The sequence below is a fragment of the Acartia tonsa genome, chromosome 14 (assembly GCF_053477335.1).
Source record: "Acartia tonsa isolate MP-2025a chromosome 14, ASM5347733v1, whole genome shotgun sequence".
NCBI classification, from domain to species: Eukaryota; Metazoa; Arthropoda; class Copepoda; order Calanoida; family Acartiidae; genus Acartia; species Acartia tonsa.
In genome coordinates this window covers 33697449-33719137 of record NC_137273.1, presented here as the reverse complement: position 1 = coordinate 33719137, position 21689 = coordinate 33697449, and the positions used below count along the sequence as shown (strand labels likewise).

The following is a 21689-nucleotide window of genomic DNA, read 5'->3' as shown; positions in this document are numbered from 1 at the left end:
CCTTTGGCTCCTTCGGGCTAACAAAACTGTCTGCAATACGATGCTATAAATAACTAAAAACCATCTTATGGCATAATCAGAAAATGTTAAATGTCAGTCTCTGTATAAACATACTTATTACATATTATTGTGTGTAAATCTTACAAGGGGTTCAGACTTGTAGTTGACCCCAGGGTTTCAGGGTTAGGACAATGGAAAAAAATATTCTTCCTCAAACAATTCAAAATTTGTCCATTTTTCTCTTAGTTAGAATTTTACAATCAAGAATTGGTGAAAGAATAATTCATAGCCTGTCGATAACAAAATATACCTCCGAACTTTACTAATAAAATTAGAGAGAAGAAAAGTTTATCTTGCATTAACCTATCCTTGTATCCCTAAGTTGACCCTTTGGCGTGTTCTGTACCCTTGGAAAACAATATTCAAAATATTTGAATTGTTACAAAAAAAAACTACCCCATATTAATAATAAATACCTATTTAAAATAGAAACATTGCCCTTAAAGGAAAACTATTTTACCTTGAGATTTTTGCCCCACCCCCCTCACTAATAAAGAATAAACAATAAAATCTTACAGGACACACAAATACACATTCTATTACTTTAGTTCATAGGATAATGTTGTATTTGTACTCAAACAGAAAAAAAACAATTTTTATCATTGGCATTTTGGGGGAGAATTATTTCTTATTCCGTATCTATATCCCGGCTTCATAATGGGGAGGGGAGTTCTAGTTAGGTCCAAATAAATCGTAGGGGGATTTTCTCTAAGAAGTCTTCAGTCATTTCAAGTTTTTTACTGGGTTAACATGAACAAATATGTACATCAAATATCATACTACATACACACATTCATAATACAACTGGTGTTCTAGAAATGTAAATAACAAATGATAACCTTTGTATTTTATTCGCTGGCTTAAAAAACTTTGGGTACATTCTTAAATAAGGGGGGGGGGGGGGAGTTTTGACACATTTGCGTAAACATGGTACCTAGGCTTTATCTTTGGACTGAGAGGATAGGTTATTAAAGATAAAATCATTCTTATATGATGAATTTCACGAAGTTTTAAGTTTTTTTTTGAATAGACCTCCAGGTTCCGGAGCTGCAGGCCTCCAGGTGGTCTTTGTACAGGTAAAAATGAAAAAAAAAATTAAGTTACAAATCAACTTATAAAACAGAATATGCATCTTTTTTCTTCAAATATGTAAATATTATTAAAAGGATGCATATTTTGTTTTATAAGTTGACCTGTAACTTTACGCAAATGTGTCAAAACTCCTCCCCTTATTGGTTGTTTCACACTAGAAATAAACCAAACTTTTTAGCAGACAATTTTTTATCTACAAACGTGTAATATTGCTTATCGCCATTGGGGATAAATATCAATTTATCGTCCATTGTCTTATCCCTTTATATCCCTGACACTGAGGCTTTTAATTTTCTAATAGCCTAGTTCCCAATGGATAAAATCGTCCTGGTTTTAATTTTGTCATTAGGTTAAAAATCTTGATTCTAATTCTCTGTTTTACATAAACGTCTAATTGTTTCATATGTGTCCCAAATGGAAAATTACGCTATGTTTATTTTTGTTTTATTTGTACAAATACACAGTAATAAAATAACATAATAAAAGCCTAATTTTATTATTAAAAGTTTGAATATACAACATTATCCTAATATTGATATTACAAGTTTAAATAACTATAGTCCTTTTATTGAAATTGTTCATTAACTAGTAGATTTTATTTATTTTCGAGCATTTTTTAATTTTTCAGAGGTTTAGTTATTTCAACAATACATAGAATGTAAAAAATACTTGAAAATGTGAAATATTAATTTGAGAAAAAATATAATATACATTATACACGTTTTCTTTAGAGAGAAAAAGAAATCAATTTGAACGCCAGTGATTTAAAGTGATCATAAAAACTTGAAACCAAATTTTCAGTTGGTGAAAACTAATTCACAACATGCAAAAATTTAGAAAATGAAAGTTTAACTTTAATTAGACTTTTCACACAAAATTTTTAAAAATCTTCCAATTTGAAACGTGATTAGGTATAGTTCCATGAAAGGTGCAAGGATTGAACAATGGACAATTAACCAATCCATGAACACCAAATTGTGTGTGAATAATAATATTTTCTAAGATTAGAAAAGTTATGTTTTTTATTTGATCGCAACAGCATAAAATGATCCTCTTTCTTTTAAAGATAACAGCGCCTACGACCCAATTAGCCTAGAGGTGGGAAAGTGGGAAAAGTCAGCCTCCCCCCATTTAAATAAGAAAAAGTATAAAAAACAAGGATGACAAAATTTATAAAAGCGAAGCACTGAAACGGTAGGACAAACGGACATTAACACTTGTATAGTGTCAGAACTGAATAATCATAATATAATTGTAAAAGGGTTAAAGCAAAATTGTAAGAAAATTTGTTGAAAAAAACTGCTTGATTCATGATAATGTTTATGGACATACTTACATTTTTAGGACTTTATTATATAGTTGCTTAGCTTATAACATTATACTTTGTTGTCCCAGGAATCAATATACCAAAAATTAGAGTAATCAGATGATTAGTTCACATAAAAATTTGTTGTTAAAAAAGTAAAAAAATCAAGATGTTTAAAATGGACGTACGGACATTTTGGTAATGATTATAGAGTTGCTACGCTTTCTAAATCTTAACTAACTACTAAAGGAATCACCATGCAAAATTTGAAATCGATAGGACAATTCTAACATGCCTAAATTAATTTAAAAAGCTATCCGTTACGGACGGACCGACCCTAATTATAGAAAAGCTTCGCTTTTAAGAATTGGTGGGTCCTTTTTTATTTAGAGGGTTGAAATATCCTCCCCCAAATTAGTTAAAAGCTTCCCTTTATATATAAGAGGATTGACTGTAAATGAGAACCATATAGGTTTAGCGAAATCCTTCACTTCAGACAAAGAAATCTTACTACTTTATGGATTGGGATTTCCCCGTATAACGTTTATATTAAGATATATTGTTTACCATTTTGGTGATTTATACCTACCTAACATATGGTAAAACTTGACATTATTATTATGATAAGTAACTTTACTCGTTAATTATCCTTCATGGAACTATCCCTGTAGTAAGAAAACAGATTTTATCAACAAGAACGTGCAAATAGCCAAGATGTTGAGCCGATCAGCAAATAAATACCTGTTGGTGTGTGTATGTGTATTCATTCTGTTCTATGTTTTCAGCCATATATCAGGTTAGTAACTGGTAAAGGTCCATGTCAGGGAAGGTTGCGTGATTATATTCTAACAATTTGCGACAGCATATGTAAAACAAGTGCAAATCTATGAAGGAAGAATATAGATCATAATGGAGAAATGGTGCCTCCCACAAAGTGTCTAGTGAGCATATAAACCACCCCACTTTTTTTTAATATTTTGAAAATAATGGGGGTGGCCTGTGTTTTAGTTTTTATCCTATGCCTAACTCCTGCGGGGCTACCCTTCCAGTATCTAACCTAAACTGCCTAAGAAATCCCCTATCTCCTTACTATGACCTATGTGTATTAGAGTGGGTCCTTTTCACCCTTTTTTTAGATTTTACTGTTATCATAAGTTGCGGAAGTCATATATATTATATTATATGTATGATAAGCCCCATTCAAGTTTTAAAAATAACTTGGCATTTATAGCTGCCCACCCCCTTTTAAAACCAAAAATTTAAATTCCTTCAAACACAGGCATGTTGCATATCAAAATGACTGCATTGAAATGCTGATTACGAATCTGAAAACCGTTTTGTAAAATATTGCTCCTAGTTCGAATAAGATCTCAATATGGACCTAAAAACAGCTGATTTAGTCAAAAATTTCATTTTGGTAGGTTATTTGAAAATCATTTCAGACTGAATCAATATCTTTCGAAACTGTTTTCAGATCTGTAATCAGCATTTCAATGCGGTCATTTTGATATGCAACATGCCTGTGTTTGAAGGAATTTCAAATTTTGGTTTTATAAGTGGGCGGGCACATTTTATACCCCCCCGCGCGCCCGTTGTTATCGGATTAAAGAAGGATGACAACATTTATAAAAGCAAAGCACTGAAACGGTAGGACAAACAGACATTAACACTTATATAGTGTCAGAACTGAATAATCAGAATATAAATGTCAGGGATAAGGGATAGGAAACCTGACCATAAATTAGGTCTCGGCCTGGTTTTGAAAGGGATCATGCAACTTTTACCATTTGCCTAATTTAATAACCTTACTGGCGGACGGCTCATATTGGCTACCGCTCTAAACCAATAGTGTTCTGTGATTTGGGCTTGTTTTGTATCAACCAATCACCAATTGGCGGCGCCAATTGGTTATTGGTTGATCAAAACAAGCCCAAATCACAGATGGCGGAAATTTTAGAAGCAGACAATTCTAGAAAAAATAATGATTTCGTCTGCTACGAAAAAATAAATATAAATGGTGTTAGATCACATTAGTTTAATTATTAAATCTGCTTAGAGTTAAACATTAAAAAAGGGCCATATAGAAAAAACAAAAATAACGGGATTATTTTTTTGGAAAGAAGGTAGCTACGAATTTTCATTTGGTAGTTTATAAATTAGATGTTGTATTTTGAATTTTAAAAATTTAGTACGGAATTGATACAACATCTTAACCCTAATTTTTGTACAATACAACACAGTACAGATATATCATTACATTATAGTATCCAAAGAACTTGATAGAATGTTACCCAAGTGCATATTTTTTTTTTTTTTGAATTTTAATTAGCAATGAAATTTTCAAATAAAATTTTTACTCATTAATAAAAATGCAAATAATACAAACTAAAATCTGTCTGAGGGAAACCCAACGATAGCTTTCTGACAGTTCAAATTACCAAAGTAAAAGATAAAAAAATTTGGGAGAGAAAAAACCTCATTTTAACAAAAGCCATTAATATATAGGTTTATAAAAAGTTATGTTTTTTACTTTAAACTAGCTACCTGAATTTGATTCTATACTTTATCTACACACACACACACAGCTTTTTCATTAGCATTTTATACGAACCACTGCGCTATCCCAAAACTGGTTTCTTAGGCTAGAAATAGGCCTAGGCTTTAAATAGGCCTGAAATAATATTTTCCTACGTTTCCCATCCCTTATCCCTGATAAATGTATAAGAGTCGAAGCAAAATTGTAAGTAAATTTGTTGAAAAACTGCTTGATACAGGATGATGTATATGGACATACTTACATTTTTAGGACGTGATTATAGAGTTGCTTCGCTTATAGCATACTTTGTTGTCCCAGGAATCAACATACCAAAAATCAGATCAATCGGATGATTAGATCATATAAAAATTTGATGTTAATAAAGTAAAAAAAATCAACATGTTTAAAATGGACGTACGGACATTCTTGTAATGATTATAGAGTTGTTACGCTTTCTATATCGTACCTAACTACTAAAGGAATCACCATGCAAAGTTTGAAATCGATAGGACAATTATAACATGCCTAAATTAACGGAAAAAAGCTATCCGTTTGTGACGGACGGACGTACGGAACGACCCTATTATAGAAAAGCTTCGCTTTTGTAAACCTCTTTCAAGTTTCACATGGTTTTATATTGGCCCAATGACCCTTGCATTACTAATGTGTAATTCCGAAATCGACCCACCCTAATGTGTATGTATCTTTATTTCATTTCTTATGATTCAGGTCCCAAGGGGATGGCGAGTTGTCCACAACCCTCTAAGGAAACCTCCATCATTGGTTCTGATGGAAACCTTTATAATTATAACAGGTAGGTATTTATTTTATTATTTTTTAGTATTGCCTGTTGCAGAAAACTGGCAAACAGCCCCTTGATTGCACAACCTTTGACTGTAAATCTTAAATGTGCAGTGGAAAATAAAAAATAATCATAAATACAGTTTTTCTTTTATTTACATAGAGACAAGGGTCAGGGACGTCCAGGGGTGTGGGATAAAAATGTGTTCAATCCTCCCCCAACCAAAAAAAAAAACGTTGAAACCCTTTCTTCCTTCTCTCCCACCCCCCCCCCCCCGCAAAAAAACCCCAAAAAATAAGCTCGGATGTCATTGACAAGGGATTTGATTCGGCTATTTTAATAAATCAAAAAGTTGAATGACGTGATTCAATCCACTTTTTTTATATTTTGTCTACTTTTCATTCCCACTTCCCCTTGGTTTTATCCAAATTCAATAGCTATTAGTATCTTGATTGATTCTCGAATAATTTAAAGCGTATCATATTTTTATTATTTTAGACAATCTCCATTGATATTCATTGGTGGAGTTCCACGTAGTGGTACTACTCTTATGAGAGCTATGTTAGATGCACATCCAGGTAAGAAATAATTTACCTAGGTACCTAGTTAGATTGGGTTTAGAGATGTGTTACCAAGCAAGGATTTTTTCTTGTGATATTTTATTATCATGAATGCTTTAATAGATAGACATAGGTAGGTAAATTTCATAGGTGGTGTTTTTTTTTATTACGAGAGCTATTAATATTAGATTCACATCCAGGCTAGAAAAAGTTTACCTACCTAGTTAGTTTAGGTATGTGAGATGAGTTACTTGAGGTATATTAATTTGTGGTGTTAATTATGAGAGCTATGGTTGATACAAATCCAGACGAGAAAAAATTACCTACGTATTGAGATTTTGTACAGGGTTGACTCACATATCATGTATGTATGTATGTTATATTAAAATAAGATCAAATTAACTAGGTACCTATCCATCTATTATAGTTTATTAATATAGCTAGGTTAGGCAGTCAAACCCTTATTTGATTCATATAGGACAATTTAAAACCACATTATTAGTTAGAAAGTGTCATATTAAACAATTATCCATTAAGGAAGGACAATTAAAGCTTTGCTTTTGGAAATTACCTATATTTATAAATTTATTTTGGAATTAAATAATAAATGACAGTTAAACTGACAAGGTACGTCGGCCCTAAATACCTTTTTAATTTTGACGGATTTTAGTTTCTGATTGACTATTTAGGGTAATACATCTATTGTAATGATTATCTATCTATCTAGATGTGAGATGTGGAGAAGAGACCCGAGTAGTTCCTAGACTATTACAAATGAGATCCCACTGGATGAAATCACAAAAAGAATCTCTGAGGTTACAAGAAGCAGGTTAGACTCATTTTCATTAAATATTATTAGGGATGGCAATCCGTCAAATTTTTGGACCGGATTCCAATTCTTACAAGAACCCGTTCAAAAAAATGGCGGATTCTCGCGGATTTCAGATTCTTAGTTTTTGCGGATTCCGGATTCTAGCAATATTTTAAAAGGCTTTATAAAAAAAAAAAAATTAAGTGCTACATATGTCCTAAAAATTAATGTTCTTGGTGTTCTCTATAATTCACTTCGGAGAATCGAACCAGATTTTAAAAGATTTTTATATATAATGATGATAATCTTTGGCTTCAAAAAGGGGGAGTTGAAAGAAAAAACTCAAGACGCTAATTTTAGCCTACCAATTAAGAATCCGAATCCGCTATTAAAAAACGGAAGATATCTTGTACATCAAGAACTATTTTATTATTAATACTCTAAGTTTTATGATAACGTTTTCTTATCCGTAGGCATCCCAACTTGGGGACTTTCATTGAATTTTTAATGGTTGGTTTATTACGTTGAATGTTCAAACGTTTCGGCCACTAATTTTAATTTTGTGTATCATCATTGGGGATGTATAGCAATTAATCTGCCATTGTTGATCCCTTTAGATCACTGCATTAAAGTCACTGTTATGTCACGTCAATGAAATAAAATCATTGTTTTAGGTCTGACGGGTGATGTTTTAGACTCTGCCATATCTTCATTTATCTTAGAAGTTGTAGCTAAACATGCTGAACCTGCTAAGAGGTAATCCCTGAATAAAAGTAAAAGTGTTTGTATATGTGTGTAGCGAAGGATCTCGCTAACCGATAAAGTTCTTTTCAATGGCCCAGGATGGTTTGTACCCATTTTTGGGGAGGGTACCTCCACAGTCCAAAAAAATCTGCCCTTGCAAAAGTTAGATTTTACTCAAATCATCAGACCATTATAAATTCGAGCCTTGCTAGGGATAGGTAATATTCGTATGTATATTGGGAAATGCTTCTTTTTAATAAGTATTTGTGGCTACGTCCCTAGCATATAGGGGCTCTATATTCCAAGGAATATGAAAGGGCGGAAAAATAGCCTAAATCTATCCCGGGACATATCAATGTAAAGCTTTACTGTAGAGGAGGACCATATCGGTTCAGTGGTTAGCGATATCCTACGCTACAGACAAAAAAGCTTTCTACTTTATATAATAGGATAATTTGTTACGGAGGAATGTTATTGGTTTGAATTCAATGTCAATTGGAACATAACATTAAATCGTGATTTGAATTAATCATTGAATGTTTTGCGATGCCATCATAACTGTAGTAAGAAAGACCCCCAACATATCACCTACTGATATTTGTTTATTTTTAGGTTATGCAACAAAGATCCCTTCACCCTGAAATCTGGGTCCTACCTCAAACAACTTTTCCCCAATGGAAAATTTCTTTTTATGGTCAGGTTAGTTTTCTTTGTTTATTAAGGTAACCCGTTGTTATAACTAGTGATGGCAATCCGTCGATTTTTTGGGCCGGATTCGGATTCCGGATTCTTAAAAGTTAAAGAATCCGTCAAAAAAAAGTGGCGGATTCCTTGCGGATTCCGAATTCTTATTTTGGCGGATTCCGGTTTCTAGCAATATTTTTAAGGATTTTTTTTTAAATTAAAAAATTAAGTGCTACATATGTCCTAAAAATTAATGTTCTTGGTGTTCTCTATAATTTCCTTCCGAGAATCGAACCAGATTTTAAAAGATGTTAGGTATATATAATGATGAAAATCTTTGCCTTCAAATAGGAGGAGTTGAAAGAAAAAACTCAAGACGCTAATTTTAGCCTACCAAATAAGAATCCGGATTCCGCTATAAAAAACGGATTCCGGATCCGGATTGCCAACCCTAGATAACACTTTAGAGATAAAATAAATTTTAAATCAAGACTGCTTTAATACTTTAAGATGAGTAAATGTTCGATAAACAAGATTCCTTTCATAAATGCTGCAGAAAAAGATTAGATTTTAAACAAGGATGACAACATCCATAAGTAGCGAAGCACAAAATTTCGTGGATGGGACTGACGGTCATTGTTGTTTTCTAAAAACGACGGGAAATTTAATTTTGATATCTTTAACTGAAAAAATTTTGATAATCGATTAATAAACACCAAAGATATGGGGGAAAATGTAAAAAATATAAAAATAGCCAAAAACCTGCAAAAAGGCTTTCTGACCGTCATTGTTGATTTCTTCAATTGAGCGGAAATTTAATTTTGATATCTTTAACTGAAAATTTTTTAAAAATCGGTCCATAAACACCAAAGATATGGGGGAAAATGTAAAAAAATATAAAAATAGCCAAAAACCTGCAAAAAGGCAGTCTGACCGTCATTGTTGTTTTCTTCAAACGAAGGGAAATTTAATTTTGATATCTTTAACTGAAAAAAGTTTGAAAATCGGACCATAAACACCAAAGATATGGGGGAAAATGTAAAAAATATAAAAATAGCCAAAAACCTGCAAAAAGGCAGTCTGACCGTCATTGTTATTTTCTTCAAACGACGGAAAATTTAATTTTGATATATCTAACTGAACATTTTTTGAAAATCGGACCATAAACACCAAAGATATGAGGAAAAATGTGGAAAATAAAAAAATAGCCTAAAACCTGCTAAAAAGCCGCCCGACCGCCATTGATGTTTTATAGTTAATTGTGCTCCTTAAGGATGGGAATGTTGTCAAAAAATTTCAGCTTTCTATCTTTTATAGGAGCTGAGTAAATCCCATTTCCCCCATAGCGTTACGGACGGACTGACGGACGGACAAAGTGAATTATAGAGTAGCTTCGCTACTAAAAAGAAAAACTTAGATAACAAAAATCTTAATGGAAATATAAAGAAAAGCAAAACAGAGCACAGTGGTCTATTTTGGCCTTTTGGTGGACATTTCACCTACCTCTACTCAAAGTCAATTTTCTCAGCTTGTAGTTGATAGAATCGTTCAAAATGAAAAGCCTGCACCTTATTATTACCCAATGCAACTCGTATATTCATCTACAGAAGAAAAACAAAAGCCAACTGGTCTAGAAAATACTTTAAAATTTATCTAAAATTTCATATTTTCATAATATTTTCTTAAGTGGTAGAGAGCCTAAATTCGATGTTTTATAGCAATAACACATTTAACAAGGATGACAACATCCATAAGTAGCGAAGCACAAAAAATAAAATCATGGATGGTAATATGTACAAGTAGATTTGAAGTGTATTTATTAATTGATTTATTGGAGAAAATAAACACGAAACCCTGTTTTATTTTGTAAATGATGACGGTCAAAGTAAATTACATAAAAGATGCTTATAACAATGGGAAAAATTATTTTGATACTGATATCCCAAAAAAGTTTTAAAATTGGACCAAAAACACCAAAGATATGGGGGAAAATGTAAAAAATATAAAAATAGCCAAAAACCTGCAAAAAGGAAGTCTTACCGTCATGGTTGTTTTCTTTAAACAACAGGAAATTTTATTTTGATATTTATAACTGAAAAAATTTTGGAAATCGTACTATAAACACCAAAGAAATGGAGAAAAATGTGAAAAATACAAAAATAGCCTAAAACCTGCTGAAAGGCAGTCTGACGTTCATAGTTGTTTTCTTTAAAGGACAGGAAATTTAATTTTGATATCTATAACTAAAAAATTTTTGAAAATCGGACCATAAACAGCAAAGATATGGAGAAAAATGTGAAAAATACAAAAATAGCCTAAAACCTGCTTAAAGGCAGTCTAACCGTCACAGTTGTTTTCTTAAAACGACTGGAAATTTAATTTATATATCTATAACTGAAAAAATTTTGAAAATCGCACCATAAACACTGAAGATATGGAGAAAAATGTGAAAAATACAAAAATAGCCTAAAACCTGCAAAAAAGCGGTCCTACCGCCATCGATGTTTTATACTTAATTGTGCTCCTTGATGATGGGAATGTTGTCAAAAAATTTCAGCATTCTATCTTTTATAGGAGCTGAGTAAATCCCATTTCCCCCATAGCGTTACGGACTGACGGACGGACTGACGGACGGACGGACAAAGTGAATTATAGAGTAGCTTCGCTACTAATAGAGTAGCTTCGCTACTAAAAACCTTGAAGCATTAATAAATATTACTGTAGAAATGATTATATAAAGGTAAATATGCCCAATCACCAACCTTGTGCAACATACATTTGATACATCTAATTCAAGTTTCTTCACCCTTTTTAAGTTTTTTTACTAAGTTATTTTCTCTTTGATAAGTAATAATACTTAATTTAGTGATGTTTTCAGCTGTTTAACAGCTAAATCTAGAAATTTTAAAAAAATTAGTAATATATCCAATAAAATTAATTGGAAATAGGTATTAATCAATAAAGTTAAATTTACTGAAATTTTTAATATTAAAATATCATTAAATAGTCTTATAAAATGGCTAACAGCTGAGCAGCTGCCGTTACCCAGCTGCCATATGGATGGGCTCCCACTATTTTTGAGAGTATTTTTGAGCTCAGCACCCATAAAAAACCTACCCCTAGACACGACACAAGCACTATCTACACATCATACTCTTGGCCACTCCCAGCCGTTTTCCGCTGATTCTAGCCGTTGAGCAGCTGGTACAAGAAATTTTTTAAATGGCTATTGGTAACATTTAACATCAATTATAGCAAAATTATGTTTCAAGAAGTTGTTTCCTATGTAATAAATGATGGATTTGCCCTGAAAATGGCCAAAAAAACATTGATTACGAAAAGGATGCATTAAACACCCCTGCCCCCCCCCCCCTCCTTAAAAAGATTGAAACATTCATTTTAAATCTCTTAATGTCTCTTCATTTGTCGTAGGCTCTTTATGGGCAGTTTAAATGCATCATAAGTTAAAATTAACAGAGAAAAGAAAAAAATGTAAATAAAATGTTTTTCTTGTAATGTAATTTTAGAGTTTGGCCCCTAAAGTTAAAGTTAAAATTTGCAAGAAACCGGGCCCTGCAACAACCTAAACTAAACATCAAACTATGGCATTATACCTGTAAATTAAGAATAATATATGGTTTGGTATGTTGCGGGGCCCGGTTTTTGGTGAAAAACTTAAAAAACTGAAAATTATGGCCAAATTTTTTTGCAAAAATATTTAAGAAATGACATGAAAATTTTTCAAAAACAGCATAAAAATGGATGAAAAAAGTAAAAAAAAAATTTTAAACCCAAGTTTCCTAATAGATCATGTAGTATTATAAATATAAATAGGTGAAGAAACTTCATTGTACTAATGTAACACTGAAAAAAAGTATTTTTTCCAGAGATGGTGAAAATTCAAAAGGTAAAATTCATGACGTGAAAATAATCCTTAACCTTCATGTTTCAAAGTTCATATTTCATCAACCAATAGCTAAAAAGACAAAAACTCTTCGGTTTTATATGAGATAGGGTATATATTTTCAAAATAATTTATTAATTTAGAGGAACTCCAATGTTGATTTTTAGCGAAATGTCCGGCCTTAGACCGCTGTGCAGAGGGGCGTCGTAGCTCAGTGGTAACGCACTGAGTTACGGTGATGAGAGTTCGAGTTCTAGTCCCCATGTGGCAACTCGAATTTCTCAGTTGAATACATTCACGCAACTTCCCCTGGTTGTGTAAGAAGGGGATTATTGAGTAAGTTTGGATACTCAATAGTCACGTACATAATATCAGTACTACCCTTATCCCAAGCTCCTCTGCGGAGAGCGTCATTCATTAAGGTGACTTAATTTGGGACACCTGCCATACTCGGCGAGGGTGAGGTAATAATGAGTAGCTCTCATGAGATAGCGGGTCAAGTCATAATGTGCTTGAACGTGGAGCTTGATAGCCCTAGTGGCTATACAAAAGTGTCTCAGCCTACTTCATGACTACTTAGGTCCAAACCCTAAGAAACTATGGCTAATCAATCAATCAAAAATCAAAAAGCAAAACAGGTGGAGGACCAAATTAGTAGATGAGACGAATATCCATAAAAAGGAGAATCTTCAAAGAAAATTGCGAAACTTTTGTCATTTGTCATACTAATTGGTACTTTTTTAACTTCAATTGAAGGATTTTTATATTTACAATATACATAAAGATGGATAAAATATTATATGTGGATATCTTTTTAGGGATGGAAGAGCTTCAGTTCACAGTATAATTACAAGGTAAATATTAAATAGGTTGTTTCTCATAGCAAGGGAATACTGTGGCAAGTTTTGACACCGAAGGAGAGAGAGAGGGGGGGGGGGTAGATAACTTACTTATTTTTAAGCAATACAGACAGTAAAAAATCATTTTGGTTACGAATCTACAGAAATTCTGTGTTTTCTTATGTTTTTAGGAAACACTACCTTACTGCATGGGTACCTATTTATATATGTGTAGTTGCTGATATTTTTTTTAACCCTTTAAGAATAAACGTTAATTTTTTGCACAATTGAAGCGAAATGTTCTAGCTCTTTACATACAATGATAACATTTATTATTGATAAATGAAACTTTGAATAGTATGAAATACTACACTTTCTTTCTGCTTGTACTTTATGTTATTGTTTTTTTTTTAATCAAGGATAAGAATTATCAGAGATTTGTAGTTATTTAAATAAATGTATTTTATTCTTTATTTATTGCAGTCACTGAATCAGGATTAATACAATGGCCGAAAATAAATTACCCACCCCCCACAATTTTATCTCGCCTTTAAATGTGAAAAATAATATATTTTGTTTGAATAACGATAATTTTATAAATTGCAAAATAACAAAATGATCTTTTAGGAAAGTGACAATAACAGGATTTGATTTGAAATCTTACAGACAATGTCTTCAGAAATGGAATACTGCTATCACAGGTTAATTTTTACCTTTAGTAGGACAATACCGGCAGTTTTAAGAAAACTTAAGATTTAGAGAATAAATAAATGTGTTTGGACTTCGATAATTAAAAGAGAGAATAGTTATTTCTAGCATCGTATTATATCGTAACAGCCTTCGCAGATATGAAAAGTACAATTATAAGATTAAAACCAGTTTTTTGGCCTCGAGATGCCGAAGGTCCGGGCTTTGTTTGTGTTTTACTTTATGTCAGGTTAGGTTAGTGAAACCGCAGGTTTAGATCCAACTGGGTTCAGGGTCCTACATGGGTTAGACACAAACAAAAAACTAAACCCCCCTCCATTTTGTTTCAAAATAAAAGGATGGGGGTCTGTGCTTGCTATGTACTGAGAGTGAAAGCTTTAACAATGTTTTTTGTTTGGGTCGAAAAGGTTTTTGTAGTTACCCGACAAATATTTTAGAACTTAAATTATTTTTTTTAAACCTTATATTTGATAGTTTTTTTTCTATTTTAGCAATGAATGAGCAATGTAAAGAGTTAGGTCCCGACCATTGTCTACCGGTTTACTATGAGCAGGTATAGTTAGACAGATATTAATCCTTACACTAGGAGTCCTTTAACAATAAGGCACAATAATTCTTCAAATTATTTGTTAATTAGTGGGATAATTATATTAACTTGAATTTTTAAATGGTGAACTGTAGGCCGGAGATGAGGTTTGATACAATATTTTAAGTGAAGCATATCCAAATCCATAATCAAGTCTTAATAAAAAAAGCACCAATTTAACAATATTCTTGTCCAGGCTTTTATAATATTCTGTTTCTAAAACATGATGTTCGTTTACCAGAATTGTCTGATTTTTTAGCTGTACTTTTATTAATTTTGTGATGTTTGACCTAATGAATGCAGGGATGCCTCTTATGGATCTAACCTAACCTAATCATTTTAGTTGGTGTTGCACCCTGAGAAATGGTTGAGAAAGATTCTCAAGTTTCTGGACCTTCCCTGGAATGATGCTGTCCTACATCATGAACAACAAATCAACAAGAAGGGTATTTCATTGCTTTATCTTTGTCTTTTAGTTCTTAAAATTTGAATTATTTGGCTATTTGCCTTTGTTTAAAGATTTAATCGATTAAAACTGCAGATACTCGGCGAGGGTGAGGTAATAATGAGTAGCTCTCATGAGATAGCGGGTCAAGTCATAATGTGCTTGAACGTGGAGCTTGATTTATAGCCTGATAGCCTTAGTGGCTATACAAAAGTGTCTCAGCTAGCCTACTCCATGACTACTTAGGTCCAAACCCTAAGAAACTATGGCTAATCAATCAAAATTAAAACTGCAGAAATATGTAACCACTACTATTATGTCAGGTGTTCTACACTAATGGTAGGAGTGGGAATAACTTGTCCCAATAAAGGCGCAAATAATTGCCATACACACTGTGTATTACACAGTTAAGAATTCAATACAAAGGTCGCTGCGTTTTATTCAACCATCCCTAGTAAAATAAGTTGTTCAATTGAAAATTATTACAATTCATTAATTTTTATCAGCTTTTAGATATTTTCTTTAATTAAGGTGGAGTTAGTTTGAGTAAGGTTGAGAGATCTTCTGATCAAGTTATTAAACCAATTAATCTGGATGCTCTGTCCAAATGGGTTGGACATATTCCTCAGGTATAGATGGATAGATATAATAATAGGTACCTAGTCAATGAATTATGATAGATGATTTGAAAGAAATGATTGGGAACTCGAAAAATCAATGATCTAAAGTGCCGATAAATTTATGTACATCCACAATGATGATACATAAAATTACATCTTCTGTTGGTTAAAATTAATGGTTTAAACGTCTAAACACTCAACTTAATAAACAAATCAAAATTTAGTAAAAGTCCTCAAAGGCATTAAGCAAACAAATAAGAAAACATTATTTGTTTGGTGACTAGTGTAATAAACAGCTCACTGTTCCCTCTCTCTTTGGTTTACTTTTTCGACCTGAAATGTTGCTATAGGTACTACAGGTATAGGCGAATTAAAAATAAAAATATTGGATCTACTGCAGTTCACGGTAAAATATTGCTGGTAACGATTATTGCCAAAAATCTATGAATTTTAAAGGCTGCTAGCTGCCAAACGGCTGAAGGTACAGATCATGCCCGCACACTATTATAAGCGGCATAAGAAGGCCTACAAATAATCTGGAATAGCCATAAATTAATAATGCATTATTATCTCGCAGTGCAGAGAAATGCGCGAAAAAGGCCTATTTTACGCGTTTTTTCTTTAGTGAAGCTTTCCCTGTGCATCATTGGATCTTAGCTATTTTAGATTATTTGTAGGGCTTCTTATACCGCTTAAAATGGTGTGCGGTTATGATCTGTACGTTCAGCCGTTTGGCAGCTAGCAGCCTTTAAAATTCATTGAGTTTTGGCAATATTCGTTACCAGCAATATTTCCTACCGTGAACTGCAGTAGATCCAAAATATTTTATTCAATATTAGGATGTTTTGGACGATATGGCAGATGTTGCTCCCATGTTGGCACACTTTGGTTATGATCCTGCAGGTACTAAATAGATACTTATACAGAGACAGACTGACAGATAGAAAAACAGTCAGACTTATAATAAAATTAAACAGTTAGACAGACATTAAGAAAGACAGACAAACAGATACTGACAGCCTCGCAGACAGACATATATTTAGACAGAAAAATAGATGTACAGACAGATGCTGATAGATAGATAAACAAAAAAACAGATATAGACATGAGATGTCGACAAATACGGTTAGACAGACGAATAAAAATATTGCTAAATACCTACTAGACATTTAGATAGATACAGAAATAAGAATGTAGACGAGAAAAGACGAGTTCTTGAAAATGTATTTTTTCTTTTTAGGAAATCCACCAAACTATGGAAAACCAGATCAGTTTGTCATTGATAACACACACGATATTCAGGTCAGATTTTTAGATTATTTGGGGATGGAGAGGACAATCTATATAATAAAGTAACAGGATGTTTGTCTGTCTGTCTGTCTGTCTGTCTATACCGAAGGATCTCACAAACCACTGAACAGATCGGGTTCTCCTTTACAGGGTAGCTTTTTATAGGTCCTGAGAAGGTTTATAACTATTACCACCAACCTCCCAAGAAAAATTGCCCTTTTAAAAATATATACCTTCCTAACCCCCTCCCCCCCAAAAAAAACTTTTTCGTTATAAAACTATTATAAAGTAGAGGGTCGACCTACCCGCTATACAGACTACCGATAATATGAAGCACATGGACTGAGACTAAACACACAAAACAACCAAGGGGGAGGTGAAGTTTTGACACATTTGCGTAAACCTGGTACCTAGGCTTTATCTTTGGACTGAGAGGATAGGTTATTAAAGATAAAATCATTCTTATATGGTTAATTTTACAAAGTTTTACGATTTTTTTGATAGACCCCCAGGTTCCGGAGCTGCAGGCCTCCAGGTGGTCTCTGTACAGGTAAAATTGAAAAAACAAAATTTAAGTTACAGGACAACTTATAAAACAAAATATGCATCATTTTTGATATTATTCACAAATTTGAAGAAAAAAGATGCATATTTTGTTTTATAAGTTGATTTGTAACTTTAAAATTTTTTTTTTCATTTTTACCTGTACAGAGACCACCTGGAGGCCGGCAGCTCTGGAACCTGGAGGTCTATCCAAAAAATCTTAAAACTTCGTGAAATTCACCATATAAGAATGATTTCATCTTTGATAACCTATCCTCTCAGTCCAAAGATAAAGCCTAGGTACCAGTTTTACGCAAATGTGTCAACCCCCCCCCCCCCCCCCCCCTATTACTCTTATTAACAAATAAATAAAACATAGCATCACGCTGTGTAATATTTTCAGGAGCATGACGATGAGTGGGAAGAAATTGCGGACCGTGTGAAAAAATTATCCAAGAAAGACACCATGCCAAGGGCGGGTGTCAAGGATAGCATCAATGACTTTGACCAGTAAGCAGCATTTGAATGATCTTCATTCAGACAAAACGTGATAATTTGGCAGATTTTGTGGCAGTTTATAAAACAGCTGCATAAACATAAACTATACTACAAAATTATTAAACAATAAACTTATTTAAAACAAGGTATTAAAATGATAAGATCTGAAGAAAAAAACTACTTTGTGTATTTTTAAAAAAAAATTTGAGTGGTCTTTGATTAAGTTATATTTGTAGGTTATCTCTTTTTGTAATAAAGTATCATTATATTTTATAGATAAAAGAAGCATTTTTAAATATCTATATGTAAAAATGAACCAACTGTAAGGAACAGGGTAGATTGAAAAAATTATTAAAATAAAATTGACCATTAGTATTACAAGGTTATTTGTTAATTATTATGAAGATTCTTGACTTGGACGTGTTTTTGCTAAAATTAAAGAATTTTTGTGAATAACCGATTGAGTTTATTTGAAACGAAATTTTAAGACTTGCCGCATAAATGGTCTAAAAAGGAAACCTTTAATATAATGTAAAATATTGTAATTTTTATAATATCCATAATTTTGTATTATTTGCAATTTTAGTTTTTAGAATAACAATATTTTAGTTATTTTTTATATATAATTGTAATTTTTTAATTTCATATAATGAATACCTCGACAATTTGAGTAGTTACCAGTTTTTAAGCTTTTTGAAAAAATTACATTTTAGTTTTTTAAAATAAATTTTAAATAATTTGCATATATTAGGTATTATATGTGGTTTTAAAGTCAAGGAATCAATATTAAACATTTTTGAGGGATTTTTGACAGGGAAAGTCATTGGAGAAAAATTAATATCTCTACAGGGGTGTGTGTGTATATTTTTCATAATCCCAACCTCCCCCCATTCAAAATAAGGAAATATTTAGTATTTATATAATATAGATTGGGGAAAATAATTGAGAGGTTTAGGGGGAAAGAAATTCAACTAGGATTGAAATATACACCCCTGTCTTTCTAACAATGTAGTTAAGCTACTGCAAGAAGGTTATTATACTGTTTCATTTGGGAAAGATTATTATATCTGCAATTGATTTATCCCTGGAAACTTCTCATTTGCAGTGTGATAAATTTGCACTAAAAAATTGCACAGCCGCTCTATTATTTTTACTTTTGATTTGACAGATTATAAAAAGAAATTACTTTTAGTATTAAAATAAACTTTTCTTGCCTTAATACAATTTTTAGAAATATATTCGCAATGTTTTTCCTGTAAGGCTTCGATACCGATCAATATCCGCTGGGTTAGAACCTTTTCTCGGTCATCTGATAAAACATGTAAAGCATTGTATTAAAGACAGTTTTTCACGAATAATAAAAAAAAACATTAAATTAACACTAGTTTTATTAGCCCGGGCTTTTTCTCAAATTTTTTTTTATTGGAATATCCGCGGAAAGCTGTCTACAATACTATGCGATAAAAACTAATTTTTTTTATTTAAATGATCAACTATGCAATTATGAATGCTGAAAGTTTGTTTTGTAATTTATTTTCTACTTGTAGCACATTTAAAAGGTTGTGAACTTACATTTAAAACTTGAAAAAAAGATATTTTAAGTTTACAAAAAAAAAGTTTTGGATCATAAAACGAAGTTGCAGGTTTCGTGATATTTTCACAGTAGTTTTCTCCTAATTTTAGCCCTTGTGGGGGGCTCTAACCATAAGGGCCTATTTTTTAACCTTGCGGGGCAATCATTAAAATTTACCTAACCTAACCTAAATAACCTTTCAAAAGCTACTGTGAAAATACGACAAAACCCGCAACTTCGTTTCCTTGGCATGACCCAAAACTTCTGAATTTTTCCTTTTTTTGCTGTTTTAATAAAATGTGCGAAAATTGACATTTGGAAACTACACCACCCCTTTGACAAATCTCTCTTTCTTGTCACTGTTTTCAAAGCATTTGTTGTGATTTGATTACTTTCATTATGAATAGCATTAATGTACAATATTACTAGTGTGTAACATGTGTGTAATGTAAGAATTGGAGTATTCAATATTTTCAAACAATTGAAAGGGATAGTTACATGATTAAGGTGTAATCAAAAGTCAAAACTTTCATTTGCTATGAAAGGTCAACAACTTTTACCTTTTTATTTTATTTTTCATCTGCAAGCCATTCTTGTCTACTTTAAATGTTGTAATTAACATTAAAACTTATTTTTTTTAATCACTATGATAAGTTGTTAAGAAATAAAATTCATTCAATGAAATTATCCCTTATCATAAAAAATCGCGCAACCTTTACTTTTTTCAATGTGAGATGTTGCGTGAATATTTTGGCACAATTATTTTTATTTACACCTATATTGTATTATCCTATTGAATTTATGATAATAATCGGTGGCTTTTTGTGGATTATTTATTAAGTAACAGTCCATTCCAAATACTATAATATTATACCTTAATTGTTTACACCCGTGTTTAAGACCTTGTTTAGCTTGCTTTGTCACAAAATTAACAAATGTTTCTAGTGAATTTTGAAGAAAAAGAGAAATTATTATTTTTTTTTGCAAGTTGACAGCCCCTCCCCCATCTTATTTCAAGTCACGTTTTTAGCCCATTTAGGTGGCTCTTATACCTACTTGGTACTATTCAAGTAGGGCTCTTTTAGCCCCTACCTAACCTAACATAAAGTTTAATAATATATTTTTAGCAAAAAAAAATAAAAATAGAACCATTTCTAAGTTCATTTACAATATTTTCTCTAAACTCTTTATCTTTTTGTATTTGTGGGCTTTGTGTAATTTCTTCCTAAAGTGTTTTTCTAAATTTATCTGTACTTAAATCTTTTTCTTTTTTATAATCATTTTTACTATCCATCTTTCTAAAGATATTGTAAGGTTGTCAAGTTTTTAGCTGTCCTATACTATAAGTGGAAAGTTGTTTGTGTTTGTCCGTTAAAATCTAATAAACGGCTTGATTGATCGTTCCATGATTTTTAGGAAGTTTAATATCGGTCTTGGGAGGGTTTCGGATAAATTTTAAAAAAGTAGTGTCATGGAAAACGAAGTAGCGGGTTTTGGCGTATTTTCACATTAGCCTTTCTCTTTTTTTCCAAACCCTGCGGGTCACAAATTAACATTAACCTAACCTAAAATAACCTATTAAAAGCTACTGTGAAAGTACGACGAAATCCGCTAGGTATAGGTACTTAGTTTTCTTTCCATGATCCAAAAAATATTTTAACAAAACAAATGTAGGTTTAATATCCCCCTCCAAAAAAAACCAAACTCTTAGGTAGAAGCCACTAGCCATAAAAAAAATTGCTTGGAATGTGAAATATATATGAATTTGAATTGATATAAATATGATCTGAAATTTAAATATGCATTATTTATAATTATTATTACTATTTTTACTTTGACCCCCCATATTTGTCCTACAATAATTATCTATGGTAACATCCTTTATTTTATAAGTAGAGTAGACTTACCATTCCCTATTTTAAAGTCCATTTTATCTTTATACTAAAGTAACAGGATGTTTGTCTGTATGTTTGTCTGTGGATCTGTGTGTCTCGAAGGATCTCGCTAACCGCTGAACCGATCGGGTTCTCCTTAACAGGGTATTTTTTCATAAGTCCCGGAAAGGTTTATAACTATTTTCTTGGGGGG

General features: G+C 32.1%; 1 protein-coding gene across 3 annotated transcripts; it reads left to right on the top strand.

Moving 5' to 3' along the window:
* The first annotated feature begins 1883 nt into the window (after nucleotides 1-1883).
* Nucleotides 1884-18095, top strand: LOC145306497 (protein-tyrosine sulfotransferase-like). Of its 3 annotated transcripts, none has more exons than XM_080148624.1 (15): nucleotides 1884-2063; nucleotides 3130-3254; nucleotides 5724-5808; nucleotides 6295-6374; nucleotides 7084-7185; nucleotides 7842-7923; nucleotides 8524-8610; nucleotides 13318-13353; nucleotides 13966-14039; nucleotides 14538-14599; nucleotides 14976-15078; nucleotides 15609-15706; nucleotides 16537-16600; nucleotides 16938-16999; nucleotides 17934-18095. In XM_080148624.1, exons 2-15 carry the CDS (start codon nucleotides 3173-3175, stop codon nucleotides 18042-18044), a joined length of 1128 nt encoding a protein of 375 aa, XP_080004750.1. In that variant the 5' UTR covers nucleotides 1884-2063; nucleotides 3130-3172; the 3' UTR covers nucleotides 18045-18095. The 3 variants fall into 3 exon arrangements, with proteins under 3 accessions (XP_080004750.1, XP_080004752.1, XP_080004751.1); XM_080148626.1 differs by having other exon boundaries at nucleotides 17910-18095; XM_080148625.1 differs by having other exon boundaries at nucleotides 1923-2063; nucleotides 3134-3254.
* The last annotated feature ends 3594 nt before the right edge of the window (nucleotides 18096-21689 follow it).

Bases quoted from the DNA above. Each gene is read 5' to 3' on its own strand.
- LOC145306497 (XM_080148624.1), top strand. From the start codon at position 3,173: ATGTTGAGCCGATCAGCAAATAAATACCTGTTGGTGTGTGTATGTGTA. The intron at 5,809-6,294 runs GTAGGTATTTAT...TTATTATTTTAG, and splicing joins AACCTTTATAATTATAACAG to ACAATCTCCATTGATATTCA. The intron at 13,354-13,965 runs GTAAATATTAAA...ATGATCTTTTAG, and splicing joins GTTCACAGTATAATTACAAG to GAAAGTGACAATAACAGGAT.